The 23,433-nt window shown below is 55.6% G+C and overlaps 1 protein-coding gene across 1 annotated transcript in view; it reads right to left on the bottom strand.

Annotated features, from left to right (window-relative positions):
* Positions 1-12,852, bottom strand: part of MAP6 (microtubule associated protein 6) — a 32,071-nt gene extending 19,219 nt beyond the window's left edge. The window contains exon 1 of the mRNA XM_086481586.1: positions 12,113-12,852. Coding sequence (XP_086337712.1) covers positions 12,113-12,852 — 740 coding nt within the window. The remainder of the gene's footprint in view (positions 1-12,112) is intronic.
* Between the last annotated feature and the right edge of the window lie 10,581 nt (positions 12,853-23,433).

Genomic DNA, 23,433 nt, shown 5'->3' with positions numbered 1-23,433 from the left:
CTGAGATTTGGATCAAACTCATGGGAGATGTCTCCAGAGCTCCAAAACATCCTATGGAGGCTGATGCTGAGATCAGCAACCCCTAAGTGACACAAAAGATCTGTCCAAAAATGAGTTTGTAGCCATCAGCTGGGAAAAACCCGAGGGGTGAAAAGAGAACTCGAAAGCTGATGTCCCTTTGCCTGTGCGCTGCCCATCAGTGGTCCTGGCCGGACCGCCTGAACGCGGACATCTCTGTACCTGTGAGTACCAGGTGAGCGTAAATGAATGAAATCTATGAAAGAAACAGGAAAAATCAAGTTATTCATATATTTTGTAAATAAGTATCTTCTCCTTCCACACGGTCTTACGCCGATCTTTACCTACGAATTTCCTGATACCGTATTTCATCAGTATCTGGTCACCTGGAGACGTTTCAAGCCACATGGTTGCAGCACAGCAGCTCTGCTTTTGCCCCCCCCAGGACACTGAAGCGTGTTTCTTTGTCCCTGCAGAAGCTCTGAACGCATCTGCAGCACCTCTGCAGCTTCCCGAGGGATGCCTCCACATCCGCCGACGCAGCAGAGGGATGGAGTGTGCACAGCAATCGGGGTCACAGTGATTCCCCTGTTTCATCTTCTGCATAACACATCCACACAGCTTCGATACCAAGGGCGCAGCCCCAAACCTGGACACTACCGGCCTCTGGTCTTGCACTGAGCAACACTCACACGGGCTAAAGATGGTGTCTGATGAAATCCAGAAACAGGTTCAATCAGGATTGTTTGCAAGCATTTTGAGACCTTAAAATAAAATACATCCTCTGCCTATTTCGGTGCTTATAGCTCCCCCTGGCATTGGAGCGAAGAGGCTACGACAGCGGCCCGTACAGCAGCATGCAACAGACGTTCTAGCCCTTTCCATGCCATCACAACCATACAAGCCTCTGTTTCCCCCTATTTTGCATCACGTCAAAAGCCTCACGTGAAAGCGCCATGCCCTGACCCCCTTCCAATTTTACACATCATCCACTTTGGCTTCCCACCCCATTTCCATTCCAAACATCAGCGTGACATGGTCAAAACCCTGGTTTCCAGATCCTAGCATGACCTTCTGGGAGCACCCCTCCTCCCCAACAGGGAGTGAAAAAGATGACGATGTGTATGTCACCGCTGAAACGCTACCAGACGTGCTGAAGAGCCACCAGAAGACCAGCCATTGAGACAGGAAGGGTTGGACAGACGTGCCTGGCTGCGACTCACAGCAACGGCACATTGAGTTTAAAGAAACATCTTCCAGTTGCTCACAACCAGCTTTGGTGCCTCGCACCACGCTGCGAGACCCTTGGACTACACTGAAGCTGCGAGCTTCCCGTAACCACCTAACTCCAGGAGCGAGGCTTTGCAAGAGCTGACCGAAAGCGTCACCCAGACTTCAGATGCAACCGGAGGTACCAGCAGAAGCCCAACCAGCACACCATCCTCTAAGCCAACAGATGTGCCTGTGTTTTCTGAGGGTTTCCAGCTCCCAGAGCAGCCACCGAGAGACAAATCACAACTGGTCATAAAAGAGAAACCTCTTTTTCATCCATGGACAGGGATCATCACGTACGTTAGCAGCCCCAGAACAAGCAAGAAGTGGAATCGTGGCAAACAGGGCTGGGGAGAACCTCAAAACCCATCCAATTCAGACCACAGTCTGGGGCGGGATCAAGCGATGGACCTTCGCATCTCCCCTGAAGGCCGGCCAGCTTTCTGGAGATGTTACAGCCCGTCGATGGCTGAAATAACCTGTTCTACGTCATCCTAGAAATCACACCGGCCAAGCACAGCAGACCCTTCCAGCCCTGCGGGCTATCCAGAGCGGTGGGAGCGTTTCCACAAGACACCACAAAGCCCCCTCTCCCCTTACAGCATCCCGCACTCAAGCTCTGCTCCAACGCTGCCGAGGCTTTCACCCCGCCGACGGAGGAAAAGGCACCGCAACTCCCAACGACGGCATCTCCCCGGCTCTGCCCGACGGTGCAGCCGAAACCCAACCGGAGAGAACACGGGGTTTTCCTTGTGCCCCCCGCCCCGCTCCGCCAGGCTGCTTGCCAACACCGTGAATCCCCCGCGCAAGTTGCCATGGCTACTGGCCAACACCGCGACAAGCTCTGCCACGGCTGAGGCTGGCGCGTCCGTCCCGTCCCCTGGATGCGCGGGGTACCCGGCGGGGGGCTGTCGCCCAGCCACGGCGCATCAGCCCCACGCAAACCCAACCCAGGGCTTTCCACACCCTCACGGCATCTTGCGCTTGCAACCTCTGATCTCCCCTTTCTTCCCCCACCTCAGACCCCCTGCGCACCCATTTTATACCCAAACAACGCGAACACGAAGCACGGTCAGAGTCCTGATCTGCCACCCAGCACGCTGGCCTCCACAAACCCATCAAAGCCAAAAACTCAGACCTTTGCAGCTAATCCCCCGCTTAGTTTCAGAACTCCACCGATGCGGAGTTTTCTCGGTTGCACTGGTAGCAAAGCGTGGCTGAGGTTGCAAAAGAGTTTGCAAGTCACCGAGCATCCTTTCAGCCTCCCGCTGGGGCTCAGGCTGATGGAGCTCCAGCTCCACCATCACCAGTGGACGTGGGAAGGGAAAGGGACCCCCTCCTGCAGTGAAATGGCACCCTCAGAGCACCTGCAGCTTCTCCTTGAAGGTCTCCGCCAACAAACCAACCACCAGCCCCGCTGCTGACCAAACCTGCGAACGGGATCGGTCAGGGTTCACGGCCCTGCCGGTGTTTCCAGCCCACCAGAGCGTGAGGCGCTGATTTCTTTCAGGCAAAGCTGCCCGCCCGAGAGCAGATGCGCAGCCTCCTTCAAGGTGAAAGGCAAAGTGAAATGTGGGAGGAAGCCTGAGGCTCGGCAGTCAGAGCTGAACCTGAAGAATCTCCTCCTGCTGCGCCTGGATAACCTCTCCTCTTGCACCCAGACATGAAACTGAGGTTTCTTTACTGCAGCCCACTGGCCTGGCCAGCTCCAACCTTCCCAAAGCCAAGTTTTTGGCTGGTCTAACTGGATTTCTGGAAAACCCAAACTGCCCAGCTCCCCATGAACGTATGCTTTCGAAGACGTCTCCTCATCTTTGCTTTGGAAGAAATAGACTGGATCCCCTTCTTTGGGAGACGAGCTCTCTGCTCATCTTCCTCTCCACCTGCGTGGCCATAATACCTTCTGTAGCTGATTCCATGGGAAGGAATCAGGAGAAAAAGGACAAAGTGGAAGAAAACATTAACTAAGTCACCTAATAATTAATTGTACATAAGCACCATTTAATTGACAGCTAGCCCTTAGGCACAGGAGTCCCACAAAGTTCATACCTTGTGCAAGGGGAGCAAGACTGGGATGAGCACGGAGAAGGAAATCCAAGATACCAACACCAGGGCATGAGCTTTTAATCCCACGATAGAGCGGAGATCCTGCCCGAGGACATGCTGGTCCTGCAGGGCTTTGGGGAGAGAAAGGAGATCTGATCTGGGCTTTGGGCTGAGCTGAGACCCCAGCGCCAACGCCGGCACTCTTGGGAACAGCCCTATTGATTTCTACGAGCAGAATAACCCTGCCCTTTGCAAACAACACACAACTCCACTGCAAAAGGCCACTGCTTTCTTTAAACACCTTCATTCTCACTCCCTTTCCGAACTACTAAGAACCAAAAGCAAACGCACAGCCCCACACACCTTCAACCCTTTTAAAGAAGGAGAAAAGAGAAGCAGCAGCCAAGCCACACCAGCAGGGCACCAGCGACCTTGCGAAGTATTTCAGTGGGAAATCTCTGGCCACTTCCCAAGGCAGCACCCGCGAGGCCGGGCGGATGAAACCGTGCGTGAGCTCGTTGACCTGGGGAGGACGTCGGCGCGCAGGAGAACGCTGACTGCAGGCAGCGGGAGTCCTACGGGCCGACGCGGGGCTGCCGGGAGCCAGCCTGCAGCTCGCGGCAGCCTGGATTTCCCTGCCTGTGCAGCTGAGATGGAGCAACCGGCGCCAAAATCATCCGTTTACAGCCCTGTGGCGGTATTTTTGGAGTTAAAACCAGATGAATGTAAAGCCTGGCGTCAAGCAACCACGCTCCAAACAAGCAAACAGCAAGGTTTTACAAATCTGCTGGCAGCAGGGACAAGCTGGGGGATTCTCTCATGAGAATAAAATGATAAATAAAAATACCCGCCAGGGATATTACCTTCTGCTCCTGAATCGCGGGGATATTACTTTGTGCTCCTGAGCTCCTGAATTGCAGCCTGGAAGAGAGAGACCCTGGTGAGCCCCCGCAGATGTAGAGGGATGGGGATGCTGGGGACCCCGGGCTGTACCCCAACGCCAGCCCAGCCCTGCACAGGGCACGCTGCTCACCGCCGGCTGGCTCGGCACCACGCAGCACCGTCCCCAGCCGCACGACTCGGGCGGGCTGCGAGGCAGGAGTATTTGCTGCCCCGCTCTGTGCTCTCCGAAACAAGCTGCTCCCCTGGGACCACCGGTTACGTTCCCCTCTTCAAGGTGTCTTTCTGGGCAGGCGGCACCCTCACGGACAGGGGCGGCCGGACCCTCTCCCCTGGGTAACGCTGCTGGTGTCATGGGGGCCGCAGGGATTTTAACCGCTGGAGCCAGCCCCCTGCTTTCCAGGCGGGAGCAGCACATCCTTTCAGACAACCCACCCGTCAAGCCGAAAACATCCCTTAAACTCATCCTCCTTTGCAAAACTGAACTACAGCTCCATCAAAAATTTAAAAAAAAAAAAAAAAAAAAATTAGAATTTTAAAAAACAGAAGAAAAACCAAAAGGCAGCCTCCGCACCTTGCCGGCACCAAAGCAGCCTGGTTTGCAGTCTCAACAGCACAGCTTGCAGCCAGGTCCCCGAAGCGGCAGGAGCCTCTCCGTATGCACAGCACGCTTGCAAAGTGCTGCAGGGTCCCTTCAGGTGAAGGCACCGTTGGAGCAAAAGGAGTTATTAATAGAGAGCAAAACGTGTTCGCTGTAAAACACCCGCAACGTTGGGCTGGGGAGGAGAGGCGAGTCGGAGGTTAAAGCAGTAGCTTGGTGAACAGCTTGGTTTGCGTGTGTGTATGTATAAAAATACAAAGGGCATCGGAAGGATATCCAGAATGCTGAGATATAAATCAAGCAAAATAAAACCTCCATCCTACAAAACTTTCCTCAAACTGCCTCTCCCCTCCTGGCTGGTGCTGATGGTCACGCTCGCAGGAGAGCAGCCGTGCTCCTGCCCCGGTGCAGCAAGGCTTATCTGAAGGTTTCAGCATTAACGCTGCGAATACGTTCAGCTACAAGCGAAGGAAAACAAGATTGATGGAGGACGGGGTGCAGAAGCACTCAGAAAGTGAAGGCTTGTTCAGCCGGTAGGAGACAGGAGAAGCGAAGGTCATGCTCCATGTGTGAGAGAAGACAAATTTGCAACGGCGGTTGGTGATTTATTTGGCCAAGAACTGATCCCTCTCCTCTTCTCCTTATTTATTGTTTGTGTTACAGCAGTAGCTTGAAGCTGCCAAGTGAAAGCAGGGACTGCTCTACAGCATCTGCTCCTGCGGCCACGAGGAGCTGGTGGGCTAAACAGACACAGCAGTGGCCAGACGGGGAGAAGGAGAGATGTTTGACGTGTCCTTTGGCAGGATAACTGACTAAGCAGACAAAAGAAATGTGAAAATCGATCTGGTTTCAGCAAAGCATGTGATACAGGGCCACGTGGGAAACTCTTAATTAAGCCAGTGAATATGAACATCAGCAGAAACTGGGAAAGGGAAATGACGACGATGAGTGCTGGAAGGCCGAGGTGCAGCCTGGAAGGAGGTTAGCAGTGTTTAACATTTTTAAGGTTGGCTTTGGCACAAAAAAGTAGGGCAGCGCTGCTGAGACCTCCTAATGACACAACGTTGTAGGCGGCACCCATACAGAGGAGGTTCGGGATACCAGAGAGGAAGAAAGGGATTGACCTTGACCGCTGTGTTCAAAACGGGATGGAAATCATTAGCACTGAATTCTAGGCTCATCACCAGGAATTTTTGCTGCAGGATGGGAGCTCCAAGGCTGTAACCGCCTAAGAAGGAGAACGACATGGAGGTCCTGGTTATCAAAGGGTGAAGGATTCATGATGTCCACAAACACAACGTGGGAGTCTCAGGAGAGACGGAGACTCCAAAGGGCAACAGTCTGCATCTGGGTTTAAGAACCCGTGGTTTCATCCAGGGAGAGCCGGACAGAAATGGCTGATACAGGGCGTAAAAAGGAGACTGAAGAACTTTGACTTGCCAGCCACAGAGCCAAACGGTGTGGGCACTGTACTTGGAGACACTGAGCAGTGACCTCCAGTCAGGAGACAAGCACTAAGTAACCCAGCGCCAACAACACAGCAAATGACAAACTGCCCATTGACTCGGACTGGAAATGAGATGATGGCTGCAAAGCATCAGACCGAGGTCTCAGCACACCCTTCCAGCTAATTCCCTACTTCCGAGACAGAGCCTCGGGCACTACTTGGAAAGACTAAACCACAAACTAAATAATTGGACTCACTGGTTCAGAGGGTCCCTATCCAGTCCCGTGGGCCTAAAGGTCCCTGCCGAAGTGACAGAGATGAGCAGGAGCAGAAGAAAAATCACTCAAGTACATTGTCTCCATCACCTGGATGCCACCTCCACCTCTTCCTCCTGCTCAACCCCGTCCTACAGCGCACAAGCCCAGCTCCAGCTCGCGCCCAGTCAAAGCAGCAAAATCCAGTATTGCCCACACCGCTGAGCAGCTCCCAGTCGGCTTCTGGGGCTGGATATCGTCCACCTTAACGTGGCAGGGAATAGATGGGCAAACACTCCGACTTGGAGATACTACCAGCCTTCCTCAGCTGGTGGACTAGATCCAGAGGGGCTCAAGATGCAGAGCGTGGCAGGATAGCTGCCTCCTCTTCACATCTTACTAAACACAAGGGCTTCCTCCACGCGTGGTTATCACACACCCGTATCACCGGTCCTTGTGGCACCAGCAGACGTCGTGTCTCCTCCTGCCGCTAAAGGTACGTACCCCGTAACTGCTGAGCCAGAGCTCAGCCTTAGCCAACGCTGCCAAACATCTCTTCGAACCGCCTTTTCCAGAAGAAAACATCCTGCCCCTTCCCTTCCAGCCGAGAGCACAACGGGATCCATTCGCCCACGTGCGCTACTTTAGCAGCGCTCTCATCCAAACTGGGCGCTCGGAGCCGAAATGACGCTGGGAAATGAAACCTGCCCAGGAACGTGCTCTAGCACCGAAGCCTGGGAGAGCCCACGCCCGCACGACTAAACCCCTTTCACCCCCAAAACAAGGTGGTGGCACCCAAGCTGCTTGTCGGGATCTGCTCTCGGCTCGTACCCACGCCCAACCCCAGGCTGGGAACCCGGCTAAGGACTCTTTCAGCCGCTGGAGAGCGTAGATGATCCCGTCCCCGTGCCCAGGAGCCTGTCCTGGAACTGTTAATTTACTAATACAGGCCCAGCCTACGCACATGATCCACAATTTCAGAAGGCAATGGAAAAATTCCCACCAAACCCGGCAGATCTGACAGCACAAGCAACGCTACTGTCTCACCAAGGTGGGACATGTCCTCCCCTGGAGATTTTCAAGAACAGGTTCGATAAAATCAGCCTGGTGTGGTCTAGAAACACCATCCCCTTCCCCAGAAACGGGATGCGGACCAGCTGATCCCAGGAGGTCCTTCCAGCCCTACGTTCCCACAACCCTAACAATGGAGGACGGATTCCCTGCCCTCGCACAGCTTGCTCCAGCCCTCCTGGGTGGACACCCTTCCCTAAATTACCTCCTCTGTATCTCAGCAAAACACACAGCAAGTCGCCAGCGCTGACTCATTCATCTCTATAGCTACTACGAATTCTCATTTGCTCCACATCCCTCGTACCTCCAGGGCTCGAGATGAATGACAGAACGTTAGCAACAGGCAATTCATTAATACCACAGGCAGTCCAAAATTTTCCATTGAAGCCTTCCTTGTTTTGTTTCCTCTGCTAGGAAAGGCAAACGGTGGTGGGGAAAAAAAAAAAAAATTGCTTTGGTAAAAAAAAAAAAAAAAGAGCTCTTTTTGGTGAAGAACTTGAAGCCTAGGTTTTGCATTATTACTCCTCTGGGGAAAATTCATCGCCTTACTACTCATTTTGACGCTCTGCAAAGGCGGTGAAATTTCCCCTTTCCCCTTTATATCTTTTTTCTTCAGCAAATAAAAGTAACAAAAGGAGAAGAATGCAAGACAAAGAGGAAGAAGGGGGGAAAACCACCCAGGAAACACCTAATTCTAACATTTTTCCACCATGAAAACACTCGTTCCTTCTTGCATTTTCGCCAAACGCGCATCAAATTGTTCCACTTCGGCCAGCAAACACCACTGTCAGCACCTCGTACCTCCTCTCTCTGCTCCCAGACCCCCAGGGTCAACCCCAGCCCCCTCCACCCCCCGACGCAGCAGGGAGAAGAGCTCTGCCCATCCCCGCCAGGAGCTCAGCGAGCAAAACACCCTCCCAAGCACTCAAGTGCTGGGGTCACCAGGGCCCCCTCTGCGCCCAACACAGATAAAACCCTCAACGATGCCACCAGATCCTCCCATGGGACAGCAGATGATTGAACAAAAGCCTCCAGCCTCCAACCACAGCTCCCCATGGAGCTGAAAAGCCCCCAGGCCGGGCTCTGCCTCCTACCCAGAAGATCAGCCACATACACCTCGTGCTCCCACTGGCCGAAGGATGTCCTGCTCCTTCCTTGGTCCCTCGGGGTCCAGAGGCCACCCCGAGAAGCAGGACTGCAGAGGAGAGGTGGGCGAAGGGAGCTGCAACCCGCCCCCGCAGCGCTGCTCGAGCAGCAGGCGCGTTGGGGAGGGAAACTGAGGCAAGAAGCACCTCGGTGCTCAAACCTGCATCACACCCGGTCTCAGCGGTGGCTTCCAGCACCTCGAGCCCAGAAGAACAGCAGCAAAGAGCAGAAGGACGCCCTGGAGCCACGCTGTGACCCCGGCCCAGCCCCGACCACGGTGCAGGGGCTCGGGTAGGTCACTCGGCTCCTCTGCCTCAGTTTCCCCGCGGTCAAAGAGGAACCGTCCCAGGGCGCTAATTGGCAACCAGATGCCACCACGCCTGACTCAATCTCCTCCAACCCTACTTGCTGGCGACGGCTTCAACCCAGATCTTGCCATGGAAGTCACTTAACCTTTGGAAACCATTAGGAACGAGCACGTCCTCCTGCTGTTTCCCTTGGTTTGCCAAGGGAATCTATTTGGGCATAAATACATAAATAAATCCTTATATATAAAAATAGATATTTAATAACTGCATATGAATAAAGATGAAAATATAAAGACAGACGAATAATGTAAGGATGAATAATATAAGTAACACTAAAAAATCCTATTTATTCCGTAGGCTCTCCGGGCACAGGCGGTCTCTTGCAGCCCCGCACAGCCCCGCCGCTGCTGCCCTGGCCTCGCCGAAGGCTCCGGGGCTCAAACGCTGACGCAAACAAATCATCCATCCCTCGGGCTGGGAGCGGCCTCCGCCCTCCCCGGCCACCTCCGCTGGGCATCGCCTGGGAGGAGGTCACGGTCTCTGCAATATTAATTTGTCTTGGTATGAAGGGGTTAGAAAAGGGAATTCCTCCCTTCAGCGTGGACTTCCCCCATGACCTCGGGCTCGTTGTTTATCCCGTGCTCTATTCCCTCACCTGGAAATAACACACAGGGGGACAGGGCGAGTTGAAAGACCATTACTGGTGTGCTCTTTGGTTTCACCAAGGAATTGTCTCCCAGCCTGGAAGCACCACATTTCGCTGGTTTGCAGCGGTGGCAGAGGGCTGTAAGGAGATCTCCCCCTGCCCTCTGCTGCTGGGGAGCCTTCATCCGTGCACAAGCCCAGCAGAGGCCACAGAGGACAAGGCCCAGGAGATAATTTTGGCTGCTGGGTGGCCCAAAAGGTTGCCCAAATAAGTCTCCACGCTTGGAGATGTTCGAAACCCACCTAGCAGGGACTCCTGTGAGCAGCAAGGTTCCTGAGAGTAATAAGGATTTGGGGAATTTTTGACTTTTAAAAAGAACCCAAACAATACTTAACAGATGCCTACTCTGAACGGAAAATTAGAACAATTAGCCACAACATCACTTATGCATTAATGAAGAGGCGCTTATGTTCCAGGGCTGAGCGTCAGAGCAAACACTTCTCCTGCAATACGCTGCAAGGAAGAAAAACAAGGGAGGTGGGAGAGCAGATGAGGACCCAAGGGGAAAGAGAAGCCCTAAGGGCGTCCTGAAAGATGAGGAGCAGCACAGGGAGGGCTGAAGCCTCCAAGTTCCTCTTGGGTTCAACATCTGAGCTCACCCAACCCCTTTGCTTGGGGAGGAAACCCAGCCCGGCCCGCCCTGCTGCAACTGTGGCCGTACGAATTTGGTGGAGCAGACATCAAGGATGGTACGTGGAGGGATGGGAGGGCGAGCAATCCGCATTTCAACACGCAACCAGGCCTCATTATCCTTTGCACCGGTGGAAGAGAGCAACACAACAGCTCTCCGGCCCTTTCTGCTTCAGCCCTGCCGCCGCTGCCGTAAGCCCAGAGCTTGAAAGGTGACCAGCCAAAACGCTGAGTCCAAAATCACGGCTGCCCAAAACAGACTAAAGGACTGCGTCGCTTCTGGAAAACCCCTTCCCCACACCCCCCATCCTCCCAAAACAGAGACCCCGAAAATCCCTGGCTGTTTTCCCACGTCTCAGCCGACCGCCGCCGTCACACCTGGCTGCGCCTGAGCCCGCCGCATCACTCGCACCCCCAGCAAGAGCCAGAGCCGCCGCTGAGCTACAGCAAAAATCAGAATCTCACTGCTTGAACCATTTCCCACCCAGGGACACGGGAAAGACGATGACTGCCAGGTCTGCCGTGCCACACGGTCACTGGGGGGACAGAGGAGTCAAAAGCCAGCTTCACTCGAAACCTGCATGACTTTACTACCTGTTTGGAGGCAGGGCGTCACCTCTGAACCTCCCTAGGGAAGAAAATCGAACATTCAAAGGCATCATCACCTCGGCATTCACACGGGGACGGCAAAGAGGGCTGCGGTTACACTTCGGTCACGACAAACCCCGGCTTTGCTCTCCGCCACCTCCACCCCAGCGGCGGTGGGCTCTGCCACAGAAAGCTCTGGAAAACCCAATCGCAGCAAACCCTCCGTGCGAATGTAGGCGCAGGGGCGGCCGCCCCATCACTTTTGTTTCGCCTTCCCGACACGTCCAACCCCTTCCACCCAGAAGGGAAACAACAACTGCACCTTGCGGCAAGGAGTTCGGCGCTCCGAATCCCAAACAGGGGTGAAATAAGGGCGCCTCTTTGTAGCCCGGGGGGGGGGGGGGTGATGATGGGGGGGGCGGGGGTGGCGGACGGACACACAGGGATGTGCGCTGCGTTAAACATGGCAGCATCCGAAGGCTGCCCCACCCAAGCGGCCTAAGATGCGTGTGACCCTCAGCCCGCCGCGTCCCCAGGGCGCTTTGTCTTGGGGACACCACCCTGGGGTGCTGCGTGGGACCCTCGGGACGCAGCGAAGTGGGCGGGATGCAGGGATGCGGGCGGGATGCAGGGATGCAGGCGGGATGCTGGTCCTTCGGGTTGGCCGCCCCAAGGGATGCGGGGCTTGGAAAGGACCAGCGGCAACCTGCCCATCCCAGGGAAGCGACCCCAAAACCCTCCCCTGCCCAAAACCAAGGTGATGGGCGCCTCTGAATTTGGCGTTGCGGTGGAGGGAGGGGGGGGGGGAAAGGACATCAAGGTGATGGGCGCCTCTGAATTTCGGGGTGCAGTTGAGGGGGGGACACGACACAAACACACACACTCGAACCTGCTGCAAACCCCGCCCCCTCCCCCCCCGCCGCCCAAAAAGGCCCCGGGGGTTCACCACCTGCACAGCGCCCCATCACCGACACCCAGCGAAGGGGGGGGGGGAATTGGGGAATTCTAAGGACGCCCCCGCCCCGCATTCACCCAGCTCCCAGGGTGGGGGACGGGCAAGAGAAGGGCTGGCGAGGAGCCGGCGGGTTGGGGGGGTCGGGGGGGGGGGGGGGGGGGGTGCCTTACCTGTAGGACGAGCTGACCCCCGCCGCCACCTCCTCCTTGATCTGCCTGTTGAGAGCATCGGCGGCCGCCCTGCCCCTGCCCGCGTCCGGCGGCGGCCCGCCCGCCTCCTCCGCCTTCTTCCGACCCTTCTCCCTCCCGTCCCCGGCCCGCATCGCTCTGGCAGGCTCATCCTCCCCCTCGGGGTCTTCCTCTTTCTTCTCGGGGAGCACCTTCCGCCGCTTCTCCAGGGCCGGCTTCTCCGGGGAGCCGCGGTCCAAGGCGAGGACGGGGGAAGGTCCCGGTTTGGGGATCCAGGGGTGGTCGCCCCGCTTGGGGATGGGCCAGGCGCGGAAATCCTTCTGGTACTGCGTCTCCTTCTCGAAGGGCGTATCCGAGGGCTGGTACTCGCTCTTGGGCTTGCAGCTCGGCTCCGGGCGCTGCACCTTCCAGGGCTTGTAGTCGTGTCGCATCACCGAATCGGCGGGCGGGGAGGCGTGAGGGGCCGGGCCGGGCCGAGCCGGGCCGGGAGCCGGTTCCCCCCCCGCCGCTGCCGCCGCCGCCGCCGCCTCGCCGCCGGGCTGGGTGTCGATGGGGGCAGCGGGGCGGGTGGGGGGGTGCGGCGGCGGCGGCGCGGGGGCGGCGGGATGCTCGGTGGCCTCCGAGTACTTGGTGAAAACGAGGGGGACGGCGATGTCCGCCTTGTCCAGCTGGTTCCAGAACCGGGCGATGCAGCAGGCGCGGGTGATGCAGGGCCACGCCATGGCGGCCCCGCCGCGCCGCCCGCACCCGCTCCCGCGCCCGCGCCCGCGCCGCTCCGCTCCGCTCCGCGCGCCCGCGGCCGCACGCGAGGAGGGAGGGAGGGAGGGGCCGGCGCGGCGCAGGGGGGCGCGCGCAGACCCGCCCTTCGCCGGAGGGGGCGGGGTCTCGCTGGGGGAGGAGGGGCTTGTCTGGAGAGGGGCTGGGGGGGGGGGGGACACGGCGGGACGGGGGGGGGGGGGGGGGGGGGAGTTGCACACGCGTGTGAGCACGCGCCTGCGCGCGCGCGGCTGGGCACAGGGACGCGCGGGCACACACGTGCACGCACACGTGCAAGACACGTCCATGCATGCAGGCATGCACAGTCACATGCACACGCATGTGCAAGACACACCCGCGCACGCATGCACACGCATGAGCAGTCACACACGTGCACGCACACGTGCAAGACACACCTGTGCATGCAGACATGCACAGTCACATGCACACGCATGTGCAAGACACACCCGCGCATGCATGCACGAGCATGAGCAGTCACACACGTGCACGCACACAACAGACACACTTGCGCACTCACACGTGCAAGACACGCCCGCGCAGGCGTGCACACGTACAATCACGCAGGCACACTCGCGTCAGACATGCCCATGCATGCATGCACACACATGCACAGCCACACACCTGCACACCCACCTGCAGGCGTGCACACCCATACACAAACGCACAATCGCATGCACACAGACATGCACTCAGATCTGTGTGCACGTGTACACACACGCACGTACACAAGCACGCACAGATGCCTGAATGCAGATACACATACGTGCGTGCAAAGGCGTGCCAGCACACATGAACACATGTGTCCACACACAAATACAAGCACACACACGCACACTGATCGTGCACGCACACCTGCACATGGCTGTGCACACGTGCATGCACACATACCTGCACAAACATGCATGTACATGGTCACATACATACACGCACATGTACATGCAATACACATGCAGACATGTGTGAAGAGACACACATGCTTGCACATATATGCACGTTCACATACATGTGTGCACACTCACATGTGCATACACACAATGCCAGCATACATGCAAGACGCATCTGTGTGCACACACCTGCACTCACATATGCACACACGCGCATACACAAACACACGTGCACACACAAGACATGCATGCATACACTCACATATGTGTACGTGTGTACGCACACTCACACCTGCACGCAGATGTGAACACCTATGCATGTGCACACATACACGCACACGCAAAGACATGCGTGTACACTCACACCTGTGCACCCATGTACACACGCGTACAATCATAAAAATGCACCCACATGCACAGGCGGCACACCAATGCATGCACACTTGCACACACGTGTAAAACTGAACACATGCACACACATGAACGTGCACACAACTGGACACGGCTGTCCACACATGTGGATGCACACACAGAGCTGTGCTCACACTTGCACACACACACACGTGCACACACTGCATATGCACACGCAAACACATGCACGTGCATATATGCACATGCTTGTGCACACATCTGCTTGTGCACACATCTGCATGTACACACACCTGTGTGTACACCCGCACACACATGCACACACGTGCGCACACATATGTCCAGTCACACATGCACACACCCGCAATAAATGTGCTTATGCAAGCACACATGTGCACATACATGCACACACACACATGCAAATGTGCATACGTAAGCACACGCATGTACGCTGCACACGTGCATATGAACATATGCAGACATGCACACATATGCACGCACATATATGCTCCCATGTACGTGCACATATGCACACACATGTACACACACACATATGAACATGTACACACACATGCACAAATGCAGGCACACACATGCACACTGTGTGCACACATGCTCACAGACACCCGTGTGCACACGCATGTGCACAGACACACGCTCACACATGCAAACAGGACCACAGGCAGGCCCATTGACACATACGTGTACGCCAGCACACACACACGTGCCACATACACAGGCATATGCACACACATACTTGCACACACATGCGCGCACACACATGCACAGATCCTTGCACACGCGTGTACAGCATATGCACACACGTGTTCTTGCACACACATTTATGCCTACCTACATACGCGCAGATACTTGCACGCACACGTATGTCCACCTACACGCCTGTGCACGCACACACAGACACAGACAGGTGCGCACCCCCACGCGCCCCCACCCCTACACACGTGTGCACACGCGTGTGCCCAGACGCACGCGCAGCGCCCACGAGCCGTTGCGTGGCCAGCCGCCCACCCCCTGCCCCTCCCTGCGGGGCTTCCACGGCTCGAGCCAAGCACACGCGTGTGCAAGGCCGCGTACCCCCCCCCCCCCCCCCATCTCCCCCTTTCCTCTGGCTGAGGGGGAGGGGTCGCACCTTTCGGTGCAGACTTGCAGCTGCAAAACCCACCTCCCCCCCCCCCCCCGCTGATGCTGCCTCAGGACCCCTGTTCCCGGGGCGGATCCACGACCCCAAATGCCACCCTGACCCCAAACGAGCCCTCGACCCCAAACGCCCCCAACCCCAAATGCCCCCTCGACCCCAAACGCCCCCCCAACCCCAAATGCCACCCCAACCTCAAACGCTTCCCGACCCCAAACGCCCCCTGACCCCAAATGCCACCCCGACCCCAAACACCACCCCGACCCCCCTGGCCCCACTCCTTTCCAGCCTTGCCCCCACCTGCCCCCCTCCCCCAATCTTTCTCTCCTCTCTGGGCTCCACGAAGGCCCTTCTCACCCCAACCGCCCCCACCCCGTGGAGAAGACCCCACACCTGAAGCGACCAGGTTTTATTTCCCAGCATTCCCGCCGGGAGCATAACTCCAGTAAAACCAGTGATGCCAGTGCCTCCCAGCTCCGCGCGCTCGGATGCTGGTTCACAAGGAGAAAAAGCAATTCCCACCGGGCAGCGAGGGCGGCTGCGGGGGCGAAAAGCGGGGTGACTCCTGCTGGGGTCGCTTCTTTAATCCAACGCTTTGCATCCCCGTCGTGAGTCTTGGAGGGGTTTTTTTTCCTGAGGGTTTGGGGTCTTTTTTTTTTTTGCTGGTCTTTGCCCGGATTTGCTTCCTCCTGTCCTTGCCTGTAGGTAACTTGTGGGACCCCCTCTCAGAGGTGGGGCTGGAGCCCCCGCTGATGGGGACGGCTGAAGGAAGAGCTGCCTTCGGACGAAAAGCCCCCCGCAAACCTCCAGCTAGAGGTGTCTGTACGCAGACGCGGCTTTGTCCGCGAGGATCACGTCACCCCTGCTTTTACACCCAGTGCAATTAAAAGAGGGGATTATTAAAGATTTAGGAAGCTCCGGAGCACCTCCCAGGTTGGGACAGAGCCCCGGTTTTCTCAGGCACCACTGCGCTGCGTCTGTGAGCATGGCGGGGGCTCCCTAGCCCCCGCGATGGAAGCGCTCACCGCTTTTTCGGCTGGTTTTTACCCTTAAAACCGGTACAACAAAGGCAGGGGGCTCTTGCTGCGCTGCCCTTCCCGTTTGCAGCAGATGAAACCGTCGGCTTGGGATGCAAAAAGTGGGAAAGTCGTCCCAAAACCGCCGCTGTCAGACCCCAGCCCCGCGCTCCCGCACGCCCCGCTCCCTGCGCGGGATGGGGGCAAACGGCTTTTTGCATCCGATGGGCCGTGGCGTTAAAAATAAATAAATGACCGGGAGCAGCGACGAGGGAAACTGGAAAAGCGTCCCCTCACGGTGGTGACCCGAGGCCCGCAGGGAAGATGTGCCATCAAAAGACGGCGACGGGATCAGGCTTGTCGACTGGCGAACCTCAAGGACGTGCTTGTTTTTAAATACTCTGTAATTTCACTTATCTCAGAGCTGCCACGGTGATTTTTGAGGGTGTAAACCCCGTTTTGGTCTGATAGATGATGCCCACGGAGGCCCCGCACATGCTTGGCCGGTTTCCTGAATTGCGCCCGCGCTGCTGTTCCGGGGTTTGCTGCACTAAGAGCTCTCGTCTCACACAAAAACGCTCCATCAGGCAGTACCCACGGGTTTGGGGAGGTTTGTTGGGGTAAGAAAAGACACGGGCAAAACGGCTCTGAGAGGTTTTGCAGCATCAGGAGACTCTTTGCTGCTCTGCAGAGAGCAGGCAGACCTGGATGGAGGTCGAAGCTGCAGAACGAAAAAACAACTTGCTCAGCCTCTCCTGCAGTGAAATCCATCGCTATATATAAACCTGGAGGCACGGCCGCCCGTTCTCTTGCAGGAATCAGCTATGGAAATAATTTAATCGCTTACGTCAAGCAAAACCCATTAGCTCTAATCAAGCAAATTGATTTGCTGGCTGCAAACCCCTCTCAGAGAGGAAGGGAGTTAAATAAATAAAAACGTCTCTGTGTTTCAATTACGGCCCCCACGGCAGAAAGCAGGGAGAGCTTTCTCCTTCTCCAGCCTCTTCTGGAGAGGCCGAGCGTGACGCCACGTGGCGCGAAGTTGGTCTTGGGGACGGCCAAGGACACGGGTGTCACTTGGCATCGGGCTGTACCAATCTGGGGCGGAATCCTGCCCAAAAAGTTTGCGTGACGCAAAGGGCACCATGGTGGGGTGAAACCGGAGCAAGCTCGATGTTTCGCAGCGCCCAGAAGCGTCATTGACTTTGGGCAGAGCCCCGGGTGGTCGTTCCCAGTCCCATCCACGCTGGGATCTGCTGGTGCTGAGGCAGGGAATAGCCCCGAGTGTCCCCCACGCGATGATAACCGGGATGTTTTAGTGTTGCAGCAATCACCACATTGAGGATTTTAAGATACTGCTTAGAAATCCTCTTTTTTTTCCCATCTTGATTTGAATATCAAAAATTCTAACTAGTAGATATTAATAGGAGAAACTAATGATTATGTTGGGAAAATAAGTCTCAAATGGAATAAATAATCAAGTATAAAATAAAATCTGTATTGCCAATGCTGCTGGCAGACCCCTGTAAAGTCCCAGACCTGAGGTGTTCATTAACCGATGATCTGCTAGTGGTCAGAAACAAGGATAATGTGGTGTTGTCCAAGGTGTCTGCTACACAGGATTTATTGTGGTACCCATTGTGTGTAATCTTTGAATCATGACCAAAGCAGGTACGAGCCAAGAGCCTGCGAGCCAAGGACGTGTTCCCTGAACAACACGGTCAATTCGAGGAGTGGTCGAGACCTCCGGCTCACGGACCACCCACCCAAATTACACCCCCTACTCACAAGGGACCAACAGAAGACGACGACAGAGGCTGCGCGCTGATTTGCATCAGAAGCAAGGAAAGAAGAACCAATCATTGAGAGGATGATCATGAATCTGTATGGATTTAATGTATAAATATCTGTTGACTGCAACGTGCAGGGGACATCTTGGGGAAGGACCCCACGTCCCCGGTGCGCACCGCTAATAAAGGACGTCTCTGCTGAGCTGACTGGGTGGGTGTGGAGGGGTTTTCCTGACCCCTGCAGGTTGGCAACATTAGGAGCTGCTTAACAGGGGACCTGGTGAAGCTGCTCCTGGCATCCGCAGGTGGAGCCAGGACGCCCTTCAGCCCAGCTCCAGCTGCTGGAGACCACCCTGGGGCAGGCTGGGCATCTCCCCTGCGTTCCGCGGCGGCGCGGAGAGCACGCTGCCCAGCTGGGCGGTGCGAGGGGGTGCTGCCACCGCAAGAGCTCGCCCAGATTTATGTTTTTCTCTGCTGGATCTGGTGACAAAGAAGGGTCGGCTTGTTTTCTCGGCCCACCAGCTGACCCCTCACCAGGTCTGCCTGCACGCATTCTCCCCCACCCCACCCTGTGCCCACACACCCGCCAGCTACCGTAAGGAAGAACGTTTTGGCGTTGTAGGAACGGCCTGGCACAGCTCAGTGCAAGGCCTGATAGGAGGGGAAGGTGGTTTTATTTAGGAAAACCCCCACTATAAAGTGGTGGCCGTCTCCAAGGGAGGCACCTGGTTCCTGCCTAATCACCGACCTCCCTGCGAGTGTCGCAGGAAGGGGACGGCGGCTGATCCCATCGCTCCCAGATCACCAGCGAGCTGTAAGGACGTGAAAATGAAGAACAAAACCCCACAACAAGGTGGGGCTGGTATGAGCCCCGTATCTCCTCAGGAGCATTTCCCCTCCACTACAGCGGGGGACCCTGGACATCGGCTTCATGGGCTAAAGGCAGGTGAGACTCCAGCTCCAAAGCAAGACTGGGACCACACCTGGAGACCCCCTGGTGAAGTGTGCCCAACACCACCCGACCCCAGTTAGAGGTAGGAAAGCTCTGTTCACCTACGGTTATCTCCACGGCAGGGCTGGCCCAGGCGCCCGCGCAGCTTTGCAGGCGCTGACACTCGTCTGAATTGCCCCTGTCCCCAACACGTGTCACTGGGGACAAGAGAACGCGACAACACTGCAGGCAGCAACTTCCAGGGGGTTTTTAGCAGCTTCTCACACCTTAAATCATTTTATAATCACACACAACTGCCGGGAACGAGGAGCTGCCTGCGGTGTTCTTGTTTTCCTTGTCAGTTTATGATTCGTGTAGGTTGGGAGGGTGCTTTAAGGCCAAGCGGGATGGGAGCCAAAGAAAATCCGTACCAGAGTGCTGCATAAAGAGAGTAACCGAAGCGCATGAAAAGAAGGATTGGACCGATAATCCAAGTGCTCCAAAGAACATGAACTTTCGTGAAGAAACTCACCGGTGTGACACAGCCAGATTTCAGAAGTGATTTTGCAACAAGTAGAAGGGGGAGTCAAGCCTGAAAGACTGTATTTTTAAAGAATCCGCATTAAAAAAAAAAAAAAAATAGCAGCTGTCAGCAGTGGGCTTGTCTCACTCCCGTGCTCTTGCCTGGAGCTGGGGACGGACAAGGCTCACGCTTGGTGCAATGGTGTCACAGCGGTTCGGTGTGGTGGGAAGATGCCCAGCAAGGGGGACCTCACAGGGGAGCTACACCCCGTGCTGGTGGAGCAGTGGGTCAGGAAGGAACGGGACTCAGAGAAACCACTGGACAACTCCCCAAAAGACACCTTCAGTTTTCTCCCAATGATTTTGCCCACTGGAGGGGAAATCAGTTTGGTGGGAATCTCTAGGAGCACACATGAATGACTGAGAAGCTTAGGGGAAAAAAAGAGGGTTATCTATAATCATAGATGTCTATCTATACATCGATCTCATAGCTGTCGTATATCTATTTGATCTATACCTCTCTCACAGATATCGAGAGGGAGAGAGACGTCTATAATCACAGATCGTAGGAGAGGAGCAGTGATCTGGAGCGAGCTTCTGGCTCTCCTGTTGGTCCCCAAGTCCCCTAGGATCTATGTGTGGTGGGGCTTCAGCACGGGACTCCGCAAGGAGCCGTGACCAACCTCACCTGGCCGGGCAGAGCAGGACAGCCGCGCCGCGTCCTGACTTCCCGCACGTGCCTTGGCGTCGCCCCTTGCACGCCTCCCTTCAGGTCCCCTGGGTCAGGCTTCCCCAGCCCTGATCCTGGAGCGTGGCCACGTTTCCACGCCCAGCCTGCCCTGCTCGTGAAGTCACCATACCCCACCGCGCTGGCTTGGGGCCTCGCCAAGCCTACGGCTCGGTGAGTCGGGGCTTTGTGGGTTCCTCCCCGTGCTCGGAGATGGACATTGATGATGGGAGCCTCCAGGGCCGCTGATAAAGGGATTACAGAGGATGACCTATTGAGGGATTAAAGGAACTTAATGTTCCCAGGCTAAATGCAAGCCATAGGAGATCGGATAAGTGACTATAAATAGCTGAGAAGGAAAAAGCCAAGGAGAATGTGGCTGGAACTGTATCGTGGACCACACGCGTGCGAGTGCCTGAGTATGTCAGGAAATAAGGAGAAATGTCGTGTCAGGGGAAGGGGATGGTGGCTGACCCCAGGAGATCACCAGCGAGCTGTAATGACATGAAAATGAAGAAAAATACCCATAATAAGGTGGGGCTGGTATGAGCCCCCCATCTCCTCAGGAGCATTTCTCCTCTATTACAAAGGGGGACCCTGGACTTCATGGGCTAAAGGAGAAATTAAACTTACAAAAATGGAGAAAAATAAGGTTTCAAAGCCGTGGAGGTGAGAATTAAACAATAAGGGTAAATTAAACGGCAGCAAAATTTCCCAGGAGGTGCTAACGTGGGAGTTGTAGGGATTGCTGGTGATCAGCGCCGGGCGGTCCCAGAGGTCCCTGCCGTGCCTGCCGTCACAGCTCGGGGATGACCTCTCCGATGCTCCCCAGGAGAGCACCCACCCCAGCCTATCCCCAACCGAAACACAAGTCAGCAAAGAGAACAAGAGAAGGAAAAGGAGAAGCGGCCAGAGAAACGTGTGGCTGCAGGAGAAATGGGATGGGCCTTTTAGTGGGTGGGTCCTGCCATGGAGCAGTTCACGTAGGAACTTTCCTCCACCGCTATCATTGCTCTCAAACAGCAAATCATCACCCATGTCCAGACAGGGAGAGCTTGGATGACTTGCTGAATGTTACACAGAAAGCCTGGGAACAAACCTGCATCTTCTCATTTCCCAGTAGAAATCCTTCCCATCCCATGTAATCACTTCCCCCAGCGCAGGGAAGATGGAGATTGTGACACTATGAGGACAGACGTGATGTGAGGTTGTACCCATAGCGTGACTGCTTTCTGCAAGAAGGACACTGCAAGCTGTGCTGGTCCCTCACAGACACAGCAGGATGACTCTTCCCTTCTCCATTTCCAGCCCAGACCCATGGGAAGTCACTGGAAAGCTACAGTCCTTCTTCCCACTTTGTCCTGGTGGGTTTTACACCAGCCTAGCTCCGTCACAAGGTTGGGGTTTGGGTTTGGTTCTATTTCCTTCCGGCCCTGAGATGATCCCGTGACGATTAAGGGTTGTGAAGGATGCTCCAACAGCAGCAAGACCCTTTAGCGAGGATGGGGCTGACCACGATGAGATCAGCACCTACCTGCAAAGCAGTGCAGAGCCAAGGGATGTACCTTTTTTCACGGTCATCTGCATCTGCAGTTCCCCTGTCAGAATGTAGACAGCGACAGGAAGAGAGAGCAAGAGGAAAGGAGCAGAGCAGGACAACGGGGCTGGCAAAGAGCAAGCTGAGACCTTCAGAGATGGATCCCCGTCTGTCTGAGGCTTGGGTGCAGTCTGAGGCGCTAAGCTGGGCCAAAACGGGCCTTTCTTGGCCCTCAACCACTTCCGCGAGGTTCAAGTCTTCCTTGGAGAGATCCCAACGCTCGCAGAGAGCATTTTGCCTCTTTCTGAGCTAGACAGCTAACCTAAGCTAGAGAAATTCATCGTGGAAGTTTGTGTTCCCTGCCACGACTGCAGGGATCCTGGGCCATGCGGTTTGGATTTCAGCACCCAACATTTAGAGGGTGAAAGCCAGGTGAGGCCATAGAGTCTGGATGGAAGCGGTCTCTGGGGTGTCTGCTCCAACTCCCCGGTCAAAGCAAGGCCAACAAGATCCAGTTGCTGCTGGTCACGTCCAGGTGAGGTTTGACTGTCTCCAAGGATGGAGATTCCTCCCTGTCCTCAGACTCCTCTTCCAGAGTTTGACCACCTTCATAGGGAAAACCTCACTTCCTTGTGTCTTACAGGAGTTTCTTTTCTCCCAGCTCAGGCTGCCAGCTCTTGTCTCATCACTGGGCACCTCTGAGGAGAGCCCACCTCTGTCTTCTTCTCCCCACCATCCCAGCAGGGATCTGCAGAGAGACACCTTCGCCATCACTCCCGCTGCACTCACCCAGCTCTCAGCCTCTCCTTCCACAGGCCAAGCTCCCGCCCCTCTTGCTTGGTGGCCTCACTGGGCTCACTCCCATCTGTCGTGTTCCGCCTGATACTGAGGAGCCCAAACTGGATCCAGTGCCCAGATGGGGTGAGGACTCACTGCCCTGGCCATACCATGGGCACTAGTGACGTTGGGTGAAAACAAACCCTGTGCCAAGCCTGGGAGACCCACAAAGTTCTGAAGGACGAGAAATACACTGACCATGGTTGCTTTCCTCTTCGTTTCCAAAGCATCAGAGGAGGCTGAGAGGGGCATGGGGGTCCTGAACACTTTTGGGGAGGGGTAAAGATCAACTCAGGGCTGGATGAGGTCTGTAGAGCCCGAATGGCTTCAGGATATATGGCAGCACTCTGTTTTACCTCTTAATTCAACCGTCTGTTGGTAACCAGGACCACTGCGTGCATAAGGCTGATCCGGGTATCAGGATGTGGGCTGTGGAGATCAGAGCTCCGTGTTCAGGCATGTCACCTGCTGCTTGGCTAGTTTAGTACTTCAGAGATTCTGCTTTTCCCCAAAACAAGCCACAGATTTTAATTTAGCTATACACAGCAAGGAGATGCATCTCTCTCGGCTCCTCCTGACTGTCTGGAGATCTCTGATCCCTCTCTCATTTAACCAAAATACTTCAAAGCCCTCTGTAAGTAGTTACTTTTCTCTCATGACTTAAGGAAGTAGAAAGGCAAAAATCAAATGACATATCCACAGCAGAGCAGGACATGAATATTTATTACCCAGCTGAGCTTTGCTTCACTCCTTGGTC

This window comes from Leptosomus discolor, chromosome 1, assembly GCF_034619465.1.
Source record: "Leptosomus discolor isolate bLepDis1 chromosome 1, bLepDis1.hap2, whole genome shotgun sequence".
NCBI classification, from domain to species: domain Eukaryota; kingdom Metazoa; phylum Chordata; class Aves; order Leptosomiformes; family Leptosomidae; genus Leptosomus; species Leptosomus discolor.
This window is presented reverse-complemented; position numbering and strand designations above follow the sequence as displayed.